At 33.8% G+C, this 14,429-nt stretch overlaps 1 protein-coding gene across 1 annotated transcript in view; it reads left to right on the top strand.

Moving 5' to 3' along the window:
* The window catches only part of CR1 (complement C3b/C4b receptor 1 (Knops blood group)), a 166,865-nt gene that overhangs the window by 57,189 nt on the left and 95,247 nt on the right, over positions 1-14,429 (top strand). The window contains exons 28-29 of the mRNA XM_066254496.1: positions 1,629-1,805; positions 2,418-2,517. Of these exons, the coding sequence (XP_066110593.1) occupies positions 1,629-1,805; positions 2,418-2,517 (277 nt within the window). The remainder of the gene's footprint in view (positions 1-1,628; positions 1,806-2,417; positions 2,518-14,429) is intronic.

Below are 14,429 nucleotides of genomic sequence, written 5' to 3'. Positions count from 1 at the left end.
AATGTGCAGTTGTACACTGCAAACCAAGATAATTTTGTTAACCAATGACACCCCTATAAATTTAATAAAATCTAAAAAAAATTAAAAATATGATATCAAAACTTTTGGGATACAACTAAATCTATGTTTATAATAAAATAATCTGATGATTATCTTTAAAATTATGGAAAGCTAAAAATAAAAAATCTCAGTTACCATCTTAAGAAATTTATTTTTTTTAAAAGTTCAGCAAATAACCTCAAGGAGATTTCAGTAAAAATATAATAAAGATAAGAACAAATCCATAAATCCAAAAGTTAATTATTTAAAGCCTAATAAAATTGAACAATTGGTTGATCAATCTTAATCTACCTTATATTATTTGAATTAATTAATAGAGTATGAAGGAAAAAAATAGAAGGTTAGTCAGAACAGAAGAGAACATATTTTTTAAACTAATGCAAAATGATGTTTTTCCAACAGATATTCCTGTTGATTACATATTGTTTCACTCTAAATGGTATTTTTTATTACTTTAACTTGAAACTTTTAGGCCTATAGGAGAAGTAACTAAGTCTAATATTTACTTCAAGATATGCATTATAAAATATATACCTTAGTAAAGAATAGCTTTAATTATTGGCCCATGTCTACAAAGCACGTGTTGAATTTTCTTTTGCTGAAGTCATTGACTTGGCAAAATTTTTTTAACAGTTGTGACTGCTACTTCAGTAGCAGAAGCTTATACTCTCATTAGGTTGGGCTGGTCTACTGAGAGTGAAGATGGATGCTGAACTGCATAAGTGCTTCTTATTACACAAGAGGATGGGCTAGATCAGGGGTAGTCAACCTTTTTATACCTACCCCCCATTTTTGTATCTCTGTTAGTAGTAAAATTTTCTAACCACCCACTGATTCCACAGTCATGGTGATTTATAAAGTAGGGAAGTAACTTTACTTTATAAAATTTATAAAGCAGAGTTACAGCAAATTAAAGCATATAATAATAATTACTTACCAAGTACTTTATGTCAGATTTTCTCTAAGTTTGGTAGAATAAATCTTTATAAAACAACTTACTATAGTTAAATCTATCTTTTTATTTATACTTTGGTTGCTTTGCTACCGCCCACTATGAAAGCTGGAACACCCACTAGTGGGCAGTAAGGACCAAGTTGACTACCACTGGGATAGATGAAGCCAAAGCACAGGGACGTCCTGATTGACTAAATTGTGAAGCTATGGATTACTTTCCCTTCAGTGAAAGAATAGATAGATTATATATGATTATATATATATTTATATACACACACACACATGAAGTAGATATAGATATATATTAGATATAGATAGATGTAGATATAGATATATATTAGATATAGATAGATGTAGATATAGATATAGATGATATAGATATATAGATATAGATATATCTTAATTACCTTCAAAATGACAGGGACTTTTAAAATGGGTAGATGCTGATTTAAAAGCGCATTTCCAAAGTTGCTGCTAAGACAACCAATCCTTTAACCTTTAATAAAGTGTTCATTTTCTTCTTGGATCACATCTATGAAGCACAGTGGATAAAAAGACAGGGTGGAGTACAAGCTCCTCCACTAACCTTGATGTCACTGTGATCTGGTCTTCAGGTCAATGCAAAGCCCCAGAACAACTTCCATTTGCCATGCCTACAAGACTGACTGATGAGGATGAATTTCCCATTGGAACATCTTTGAAGTACAAATGCCGCCCTGGTTACCACAAGAAAGAGTTCCTTATCACCTGCTTAAAGGACTTGGTCTGGTCAATCCCTACAAACTGTATGCGTAAGTTACTCTGGACTGAGAATCCCTCCATATCAATTAAACATCCGTAAGATCTGATGCACGTGTTCAAATTTTGGAACTAAGTCACCTATGTCTTGATAAATTTGCCTAAGTAGTAGATGTGAGAGTTATTCCTGTAGGTCATATCTTCCTACTTCTTTGAGTCTCTGACACCTTCATTATAAGTTCATTTCGTGAGAAGCACTTATATGGCATGACTGAGGAAAACATCTCTGTTCATTAAGGCTCTGCCATTTTCACTACTGAAACTAATGAATGACTCAGGAAAGGAAAGTGTAGGTAGGAACAGAAGCTCAGACTCTGAGACCTTTATTCTGGTTGAGTCACAGATTAAGAATTTGGTAAGAAATACAATTTATACCTTTGGGGGAGGCACAGATAGGGATGAGACAGAACTGGAAGGGAAGACTTTTTGAAAGTGATGCTTAATAGTTGGCTGACTTTGAGGTAGTCTTGTGAAATTCCCCAATGTGGCAATATCTGGAACTAAAAATGTTCTCCAGTAAACTGCAGCCAGGTTGTTACCTTACGTGTTAAGAGAAGTTCAAAATATTCTACACCCAGTCCCCAAATTCTGCTTCTTTCCCGTAGGTAGATCATGTGGATCTCCTCCAGAACTCATAAATGGCAAAATGGAAACAACTGGAGACACCAAGTTTGGATCAGTTATTACTTATTCTTGTAATGAAGGGTGAGTTGGCAGTAGCTTTTTTAGAGGATGGCAGTTCAGGAACTATAACCTCTATAGTATTATATAGGAGGGTTAAAATACCTATTCATTAAAAACATAGCAATAAGATTTCTAAGTGGGGGTGGTGGCTTGAATCCAGGCATTTAAGTACACCTAAAATGATTAAACAAACATTTCAAAAATAGGAAAAATCTGTATATATGCTAGAAAATTGGAGGGTGCCTTTTGCTAAATTAATGCACATACAACCCAGTGAAGCAGTCATTAGATGGGGAGGACCAGCTCTTTAAAGAAGCAAATGGAACAAACACTAATTGACCCACAAATGCATTCTTTATAACAACAAGATTTGGAGATGGTAGATTCAGGGAGAAGTGGAAAGTAGTGATTTGTATGAGATGATGGCGCTGATGTGAAGGATGGGTAAATCTTAACTGTTGTAACACCTCTCCAGAAGTGCTCACAGTGCAAGAATCATCCTGTTGATATACGCTCGGCGTATCCTTGGAGGAGACAACCAAATTAGGAAAGAAGTAGGGCGATTGCTTGACCTTATATCTTAACTTTTGTTTTGCTTTTATTACTTATTGCTTACAACATATATGAAATAACATAAGGGAAAATTTAAAATAGCAGTAACAATAAAATGAACTGCAGCATATAAAGTACTCACCTTAAGAAGCATTACTAGTTAGTACCTTTGAAGCCTCCTGTGTGCCCTTCCCAATTCACACTTATCTATATCCAGAATCTTTTCAAAAGCAACCACCATTTTCAATTTTGTGTTTTTCATTCTCTGGTGTTTATTTTTAATTTTTCCCATGCATAATCCTAATCAGTGTATTTTTTGTTTTATATAAATAACATGATATCATATGTACTTCTCTACAACTTGCTCTTTTATTTAATCCTTTTTATTATGACACTCACCCATGTGGTTGTGTTTATTCATTTTCACTTTGGCTGGTATTCTTTTATATGTATGTACCACAACTGACTTACTTGTTCTTGGTTGTTTGTTAGATATTGGATTATTTTTACTTTGTTTTGCTTTACTTTATTTTGGCTATTATAAGTATTTCTGATATAAATATACTTACACATGTCTCCTAACACACAGATGCCAAAGTTTTAGTGGGATAGTGGTTTTCAAGCTTATTTACAATAAAATATATTTTACAGCATATTCACACACACACACACACACACACTTGTATAAATTATAAGTGTCCCAAAACTTATTATAATTTTTATACAACATTTTACTGGAAGGTCTAGCCTGAACAATTAGGCAAGAATAAGAAATAAAAGCCATCTATATAGAAAGGAAGAATTACAACAATCTCTATCAACAAATGACATGCTTTGTATAGAAATCCTAAAAAATGCAAACATACAGCAGAAAAAAACACACCAAAAAACAAAACAAAAAACCTCTATTATAGCTAATAAGTACAAAAGCAAGATTTGAAAATATAAGATGAATATACAAAATTAAATTGCATTTTTATATACTTTCAATGAACATTCTGAAAATGAAATAAATTCCACTTATAGTAGTACCAAAAGGAATAAAAGTCTTAGCAATAAATTAAACCAAAGAAGTATAAGATTCTACAATGGAAATTATAAAACATTGTTAAAGCAAATAAAAGAGGACCTAAATAAATGGAAAAACATCCCATGTTCATGGATTGGAAGACTTAATATTGTTAAGATTGCAATAATATTGAGTTTATTAATTAATGTACAAATTCAACACAACCCCTACAAATTCCAACATTCCTTTGCAGAAATCAACAAGCTGATCCTAAAATTCATATGCAAATTCCAGGCACCTGGACAAAACAATCTCAATTAAAAAAATACTTTACAATTTCAAAACTTACTGTAAACCCAAAGTAATCAAGAATATGGTACTAGCATAAGGATAGATATATAGTTTAATGAAATAGCTTGAGAATTCATAAGTGAACCCATACATATATGGCCAACTTATTTTCAACAATTGTGCTAAGATTATCCAATGATGAAAATATAGTCTTTTCAACAACTGGTCCAAGGATAACTGAATAATTAAATGCAAAGATGAAGTAGGACCACACCTCTAACCATATAAAAATTAACTCAAAAATGTATCAAAGATCTAAATTATAAACTAAAATTATAAAAACTGGCCTGACCTGTGGTGGCACAGTGGATAAAGTGTCGACCTGGAAACACTGAGGTTGCCAGTTCAAAACCCTGGGCTTGCCTGGTCAAGGCACATATGGGAGTTGAAGCTTCCTGCTCCTTTCTCTCTCTCTCTCAATCTTTCTCTCCTCTAAAAGTAAATAAATAGATAAAATTTAAAATAAAATAAAATAAAATTATAAAAACTTTTAAAGAAATCATAGGTGTAAATCTTTATACACTTAGATTAGGCAATCATTTCTTAAACATGACACCTAAAATACAAGGAACCAAAGACTAAAACAGACAAATTGGACTTCAATAAAATTAAGAGCACACAAGACACTATAAGAAAAGTAAAAGAAAAAATATTTGCAAATCATATTTTAAAGAATTTTTGTATTGAGAAAAATAAAGCACTTTTACAACTCAACAATGAAAAGGTAACCAATGTTTATAATGGTCAATTTCTGAATAAATACTTCTCTAAAGGAAAAATACAAATGGTCAATAAGCACAGAGAAGATACCCAACATCATTTGTCATTAAAGAACTGCAAATCAAAACCACAGTGAGATACGACTTTATATTTACTAAAATGGCTATAATCTTAAACACGGCAATATATTAGTGTTAGTGAGAATATGAAGAAATAAGAACCCTCATATGCTGTTAGTGAAAATGTATAACAATGCAGCTACTTTAGGAAACAGTTTAGCAGTTTCTTAAAAAGTTAAACATAAAATTGGCATATTACTTAGCAATTTTACTCCTAGCATTATGGAAATGGAAACAGATCACATTCAGATGCTCTAATACTGTGTGCATAAATCATTTTTAATTAGCTATAAAAGTTAGAAAATGAGAGTATTAAAAATAACTATAGCTACAATAATTTGTTAATAAATTCATAATAGGAAATATGTAAAGTGTAATATCAATAGCATAAAATGTGGTGGAGCAGGAAGAAGTAAAAATGTATTATTTTTTGTATGTGATTTAAGATCAGCTTAAAGCAGACTGTTCTAACTATAAGACAATTAATGTAAGCCTCGCAGTAACCACAAAAGAAAAACTTCTAGTAGATACATAAAAGAGAAAGAGAAAGAAATCTGAGAATAATACAGCAAAAATATTAACAAAGCACAAGAGAAGACAGCAAGAGAGGAAGAACAGAATAACAAACTACAAAACAGTCAGAAAAGAAGGAACAATATAGCAATAGTAAGTCCACAAAAAAGACACAGAATAGACAAATAAATTTGAAAAGAAATAACAAAATATGACAAAATGCTGCCTATAGACACTCACTTTAGCTTTAAGGATACATATATGTTACAAGTAAAGGGATAAAATACATATTCTATAAAATAGTAATTGAAAGAGCAGGCAGGTGGCTATACTAATATCAGACAAAATAGACTTTCAGTCAAAATCTATCACAAGAAAAGAGAAGATTACTACATAAACACAGAACAGTCAATTCATTAAGGGGAATAACAACAGTAACTCTATACACCCAACAATAGAACACCATACTGTATAAAGCAAATATTAACAAAACTGAAGTAGAAACAGAGAGCAGTATAATAATAGTATAAAATTTTAATACTCCATTTTCAACTATGATATATCATCCAGACAGAAAATCATTATGGAAACAGCAGCCTTGAATAACACTACACATCAAATGGACCTATCAGACACAATTAAGAACATGTACTGCAACAGCAGCAGAAGAATATATATTCTTTTCTCAAGCATGCATGAAACATTCTCCAAAACAGATCATATGTTGGAATACAAAACAAGTCTTAATAAGTTTAATTTTTTATTTTTTAAGGTGAGAGGAGGGGAGCTAGTGAAGTAGACTCTTGCATGTGCCCCACTGTGATCCACCCAGCAACCTCATCTGGGGCTGATTCTCGATTACTCAGCTATTTTTAGCACCTCAGGCTGACTGAACTATGCTTCGATGCCCAAGGCCCTGCTTTAACCAAGTAAGCCACTGGCTGCAGGAGGGAAAGAGGAGAGAAGAAAGAAAGAGAGTGAGAAACAAATGGTTACTTCTCCTGTGTGCCCTGACTGGGAATTGAACCCAGGACATCCATATGCTGGGCCAAGACTCCATCTACTGAGCCATCGGCCAAGGCCTCTAAACAAATTTTAAAAGATTAAAATTATATCAAGTATCTTTTTTAACAATAATGGTATGGAAACTAGAAATTAGTAACAGTGGAAAATTGGAAAATTTACAAATATGTAGAATTTAACACAATCCTGAAGAACCAATGGGTCAAATAAAAAATCAAAATGGACATAAGTGTATTTTGAGACAAATGAAAATGAAAACACAACATATCAAAACTTATGGAATTCAGCAAAAGCAATTCTAAAAGGGAAGTTTATAGTAATAAGTGCCTACATTAGGCCTGACCTGTGGTGGCGCAGTGGATAAAGCATCGACCTGGAATGCTGAGGTCGCCGGTTCAAAACCCTGGGCTTGCCTGGTCAAGGCACATATGGGAGCTGATGCTTCTTGCTCCTCCCCCTGTTCTCTCTCTCTCTCTCCCTCTCTCTCTTTCCCCTCTATCTCTAATAAAAATGAATAAATAAAAAAAATCTAAAAAAAAATAATGTAAAGATCCTTTTATACAGTTCTATTTCTAATTTATTCATTTTTAACATAAATGGATTTTGAATTTTATTAACTTTATTTTTGCATTTTTAGAGGTGATAATGTAACTTTTCTCCTTTAATCTATTACAATATAAATTACATTAACAGATTAAAGATTAAATTTATGAGAAAATCACCTTGGTCTAGAAGTATAATAAACATTTTCTATATATTACTAAATTTTTATTATAATATTCTGTTTCAAATCTTTTTTTTTATACTTATGAGTGATAGCCTAATAATTTTCACTTTTTATTCTGTCCTTGTCTGGTTTTACACCTAATTTATCCTTATAAAATGAACAAAAAAGAAAAGCCTGTGTTTCATTTTCAACACAGACTTGAGCTATTTAATCTTATATAGTAATTCTTTTCAATTTCTATCTTGCATTTCTATCTGTTCTCAGTTTATGCAGAGGTGGGCACAAATAGGTTTATGGTTGTGAGTATATGAAATGCAGTTTATTCATATATTAGTATTTATTAGTTATTTTTTGATATGGACAACTGTACCTACTTTTACCCACTGCTGTATATTTGAGGCTATGTAATTAGGTGCATACATATTTAATACTTGCTTTTCTTCAAAAATATTAAAACATCATCATTACAAAGGGTTGCCATTTCTCGCTAGCAATGCTTTTTGAGTGTACATCTCTTTTGTATGTACAGTTAAAATATTTATTATATTTTTCATATAACCACAGTGTTTTCTTTTGATTATTATTTTCATACTTATTCTTTATTTTATATTTTTTTAGTTTTTATCTTGCTGTATCATTGTTTTAGGTGAGTCTACAGTAAACAATTTATTTACATTTTTAATCCAATCTGACCAGCTCTGCCTTATACTAAAGAATTCAACTTATTTACTTTTAATATAGCTATTAATATTTAAAATTAAAGCTTATCATCTTATTTAGTGTTTTATATTGGATTACTTTTACTCATGTTTTTCACACTTTTTAAGCTTATTTTGTGTTGATGAGTTTTCATAGTCACATTTCATGATTTCCTTTGTTAGTTTAGAAATTATAACCTATGTTTATAATAGTTTAAAAGTTATCCTGGAAATCTTCTTAAATGGTATCCTTTAAAAATTCTAAAGTTAGCCACAATACTTACCCTCCTCCATGCAATACATAGACCTAAGAAAACTTCAACAAATTTGAATTTGCAAATATATTCGATAGTACATGAACTTTATGAGACTATATTTGTAAACTTGTGTAATCAATATTTATTAAGCACTTACTCTATGCTAGAAACTATTCTATTAGTGGGAATACACCAGTTAACAAAAGAAAGTTTATTTTTAATGATGTTAAATTATATTGGAGGAAACAGACAAGCCAATACATATTGTAATGTGAGAGTGATAACTGCTATGAAGAAAACTCTATAGGCTGAGGAAATAGAAAACCACAGGGGAAGAATGGAGGTGCTATATAGTACATGGAGAAATCAGAGAAGGTAACGCTGAGACAGTAAAATTTGGAGACTTGTACAAAGTGAGGGGCTGAGCCATATGGGGAAAGGCCAGTCCTGACAAGGACAAAGGTAAAATACTATTCGAGCTGTGAAGGTTTAGAAAGGAAGCCAGTATGACGAGTGCAGAAAAGAGTGACAGGAAAAGTGGTCTGAAGACTAGCAGAGCCAGGTCTAGGAGGTCTATCCAGACCACAGTAAGGACTTTGGACTTTAATCTACGTTTGACAGGAGGTCACTGGAGGGTTGTAAGCAAAATAGTGACATGATCTGATTTGTTAATTTAAAGACTCATTTTAGCTGTTATATAGAGGATCTGTTGTTGGAAGGCAAATGAAACAGTGAGACCAGTTAAGAGCTTTATTTTGTCCAGGGGAAAGGTAACCCTGCTTAGGACTGAAACAGTGATTCTCATTTTAGCAATCTCTAGAAACATTTCTAGCATCACAGCTGAGATAGTGCTACTGGCACCTAGTGGTTAGAGGCCAGGGATGCTGCTAATTATGTTACAAAGCACAGGATGTTCTTCTCACATCAAAGAATTATTGGTCCAAAATAGTAATAGTATTGAGTTGAGAAACCTGGAACTACAGTTAGAGAGGTAAAAAGTGATTATATTCAAGACAGATCACAAAAGTAGAGGTGACAAAATTTCTGAACTGAGTTGAAATAAAAAGAGAAGAATGGATGACTCGAAGATTTTTGCTTCGATCTGAAAGCACAAAAGAAGGAAATACCATAAATGGAATAGAAACATTTCCCCCTAATATCCAACATTGGATGGCATATGTATTTTAATGAATGTTACTCCAGTGTGATAAAAATGTGTAAATATAATTTTCAACTGAAAGTATTATTATCATATATCAGGGGTCGGGAAACTTTTTGGCTGAGAGAGCCATGAACGCCACATATTTTAAAATGTAATTCTGTGAGAGCCATACAACAACCCATGTACGTTACGCATTGTCCAATAAAAATTTGATGTTGTCCCGGAAGATAGCTGTGATTGGCTCCAGCCACCCGCAATCATGAACATGAGTGATGGGAAATGAATGGATTGTAATACATGAGAATGTTTTATATTTTTAACATTATTATTTTTTTATTAAAGATTTGTCTGCAAGCCAGATGCAGCCATCAAAAGAGCCACATCTGGCTTGCGAACCATAGGTTCCTGATTCCTGTATATATATATATGATATATACATATATAAATACATAAGTACATAATAAGATGAAAAAAGCTTTAACCAGAATTCCTCTTAGGATAGACATTGTATCATATTAAGCTGAAACTGCAAAGGGGCTGTTCTGTGCAAGGCAAGGGGAAGCAGTTGCTTGTTACTTCAGAGATGTAGGAATAGAAAATCAAGTAAGAAAGAGAGTAAAATGCCTAGTCGCATTCTCCCCAGTGTAACAACTCCCTAAAACTGTCCTTAAATTAAATGAACAGAAAGTTCTTTGAGTAAGTGTATTTAGGAGAGAGACATAAAAAGACAGGCTTTGCTGTTGGATAAAGTGGAGTGCAGAACCCCAAGGCAGCAGGGATTGACTCTGGAGGTGGAAGCAGAGAAGTGTGGGGAAGTAAACCCAGGATGCCCAGAAATCGTAGGGGTGGAGGAGGACTCACACAGCTGTGAATTACAGTTCGGCTCCATTTTAACCATACCTACCTATCAGTTGATATCCATGTATATATCTTTATAGATATATACACACACACACACACACACACATATATATATATATATATATATATATATATTTATAGAAAAGACTAAAAGAATTTACTCTAAGCACTTGCCACCCCAAAATGCTTCACAGACCTGCAAAGTCAGCATCTCCTGGGAGCTTGCAGAATCTTCTTAACCACTGAATCAGAATCAGTTTCACAAGATCCCCCGGTGATTTCCATACAAATAAAGCTATTAAGAAGCACTGCTCTATATCATTAACTATGTTAATTTCTGTAACTTAGTGGTTTTTTTCTATTACTGAAATTTTCTGTACCTTTTCTATTTTTTTCTACTATGACTAGGTATTAACTTTGTAATCAGCTTTTAACCAGTTATCGCTAAAACTTCTAGTTCCAGGACAAGACGAAAAGACTCACTTTTTCCTGCTGCTCTCTGTACATATAACTAAATACCCTGGAAGTAGTTCAAATATAACTATAAAAGGAACATAAAATTTGGGGGAAAAATGGATTGGTTAGAGATCACAGAACTAAAAGAATGACACCACTGTGAAGTTATCTGGTTTTGTTTTTGTATTTGTTTTTTCTTTTCTCTCATAATGGATTCTGGAGAGGACAGTAAGCCAGAAAAGTGAACAGGTGGAGAGAGAGAGAGAGAGAGAGAGAGAGAGAGAGAGAGAGAGAGAGAGAGAAGGAGAGAGAAAGAAGAACCTGTTCTCCACATATTCCAAAAATTTATATGGGACCAAAAAAGAACACAAATAGCCTCAGCAATCTTGAAAAAGAAGAATAAAGTGGGAGGTATCACACTTTCTGATATCAAGTTATACTACAAGGCCACTGTACTCAAAACAGCTTGGTATTGGCATAAGAACAGGCATATAAATCAATGGAACAGAACAGAGAACCCAGAAATAAACCCACACCTTTATGGACAACTGATATTTGACAAAGGAGGTAAGAGCAAAGAGCATACAATGGAGTAAAGACAGTCTCTTTAACAAATAGTGTTGGGAAAATTGGATAGCTACCTGCAAAAAATGAAACTAGACCACCAACTTACACCATTCACAAAAATAAACTCAAAATGGATACATTTTTGTTTATATACATTGTATGTGTTCAAGATAGTAGTTCTTTAAAACTTCAGTAAGATTTGAAACTATTCAATGCAACTGTTGTCATCTTTATTAATTTTCACTTTACATTTTAAATGCCAGACTACCAAAATAGCTGATCTTCAGTAGTGTCATCTTAATTGGAAATGTTTGTTCTCTTCCATGTCTTTGACCTAAGTTTTGAGTTTAATCTGCTTAAAGAAAATTCTTGCACTACAACATTTTCATAAAACTCAAGATTGTCTCATTGAAGGTTTTGTATCGGAAGAAATATTACTGTATTTTTTTTAAAGCAAAGCTTAATGAATAGAATTATTAGTTTTTCTTGAGACAGCTTTCTCTGTGTCCTCATTACTCTGCTCTGTGTAAGTGTTACTATAATTTGTGAAATATTGACTGAGCCCTTAACTTATCCTTTCTAAAGCAGCACCTTTGGATACCTCGTTCTGGGAAGCCTGCTTGAGTCATAGTAAAGGACACATATTTGTATGGGGAGAGTGGTAAAAATGGATAATTTTGTCTTAATTACAAGAAACTAAGCTTTAAATACTTTATAACAAATTATTCAAGCTGCATAATATAAACGTGTCACACGTTCTGTGGGACTATTTTTATATATGTATATGTGGTTGTAGGTCATAACATTTCAGTTTATAATATAAATTGTTATTTCAGTTTATAAGCTATCTCTCAAAAAAGACTAGCTTTCTTGAGAATACATAATTTAAAGTTTTAGATTGAAGTAAAACACAACATAGATAATAGTGAAATTAGATATAATTGAGGGCTAAATAGCAGTAAAACTGCTTGTGCCATTTTTTTTGTTTGCCTATATACACTTTTGATTTTTTTTTGTACTCTGAACATTTTTAGGAATCATACATTTGTTCATTTGGGTTAGAGCTGGTTTGGGAATAAATATCTTCTAAAAAGAGATTTATTTTAAAAGCAAAAGTCCTGGGAAATTAGTTTATTATAAAGTCAAATACTCAATAGACACAGACTGGAACAGGTAAACCCATGGATGTCATATCCTTTTGGTGTGCCGGTATAACTTCAATATTACACAAGGAACACAGAGAGAATGCTGTCAGCTTTGTCTGTTCCCTCTTACAATTCTTGTATTTTCTTTTTTCATCTTTGGGAACAACTACATTAACAACCTTATTAACCAGCATATCAGTAAGGATTAGGAGTTTGCTTTCTGGAGGAATAATCTAGAGAGGCGATCAGAGAGGTTATTTTCTACCTAACTTGTATATGCCTATACCTCTTGGCACATTTAGTCTATTAGAAAACTATTTTGACCTTTAGATACATTTTGGGTCAGTAGTCAAATTAATCCTAGGGTCAATTTAAAAATCTTACAATAACTTAAGGTTTGCCTTTTATACCTGTTTTGAAAGCCTTTACATTTTTGTCGGGTAATTTTTCCCAAGCCGTGAATATAGTCTATTCAAACATGTTTATCCTATCTGTTCTGTTTTTAAATTGAAAAAAAAAATGTTAAAAGTGTTTATGAAGAAAAGTTTAAATAAAATATTTTTCATCTTTAAAAAAAAGAAAAAAAAGAAGAACCTGTTCTCTGGTCATGAGACTGGGAAAAAAGAAGCCAAGCAGGTTGTAATGCTGGTGGCCATGGCCAGGCAAGTTCACACTGGATTCAGGCAGACGGTAGAAAAACTGTGGAGCCAGAAAGCATTGGACCATTACCGTAGAATCTCACAAGGGCAGACGACCAAACAGGCAGTGAAAACTGCTTCTTAGGCAAAAAAACCCAGCAAAAATGTCCCCTCCCAGTGGTGGGCAGGCAATCTGCAATCTGCAAACTGTAATGCATAATCCACCATCCGCAATCCATTGCCCTGAACCCTGAATGCAAGCACCCATGATCTTATATAGACTATCCATATGCTCACGCACTAATCAAGCAAAGTGCTTGCAGCTGGTACACCAGTGAGCAAGCCTAACACAGCTGTTATCCCAACACAGGGTCATAGTGGCGAGACCCATACTTACTGATGATGATGGTCCAATCTGCACACATTAAGAGCATAAGCAGAAATTAAGGAGCAGAATAGAGGGAGGCTATTCTTCTCATGTCCCACACCCATGAGAAACAGCAGGCTCTACTCTACCCCCGCTCCACCAACAGTTGTGTCAATAGCAGATTCTGGATGGACTGAAAATATCTCTTGCCCCACACCGGCCAGCAGCAGTGGACCCTGTTCTGCCTGCACCAGCAGAGCTAGCAGAGCCAGAATAACAAGACCCAGACTTCAGGAGAGCACCAAGAGGGCCTCTCCACTCATAGCAACAATGCAAGTAGGCTTAGTGTTCTCCTCGCAGCAACAGAGAACAGAGAAATCCTCCCAGACCCTTGCCTTCTGGCCCTTCATCCAGCAGCTAAAGACAGATACCTTCTTCCCTTGTCAGCATTAATACAGATGACTCAGCAAGCTCACTCTCACCAGGAAGCCAGAGATTAGGCCACAGAGTTTATTCTCTTTCCCAAGATTTGAACATTCTCCATTCCCCGTCTAGTGCCACCAGGCAGCCCAGCCAAAGCACCTTCACTCTCCCATGAAGCTTCAGCAGGGATAGACTGAGAAGTTGTATGTAGCCAGAAGAATGAAGATGACCAGAATGGCACTGCAAGGCTCAGAAGACTAAGTTATCATTGGAACTAAAGCCCATTAAAGGAGGACAGAATTTACCTACTGACCTAAACAGCATCCAGTGCTGTCACACTTTTCA

The sequence above is a fragment of the Saccopteryx bilineata genome, chromosome 2, assembly GCF_036850765.1.
Source record: "Saccopteryx bilineata isolate mSacBil1 chromosome 2, mSacBil1_pri_phased_curated, whole genome shotgun sequence".
Classification (NCBI taxonomy): Eukaryota; Metazoa; Chordata; class Mammalia; order Chiroptera; family Emballonuridae; genus Saccopteryx; species Saccopteryx bilineata.
This window is presented reverse-complemented; position numbering and strand designations above follow the sequence as displayed.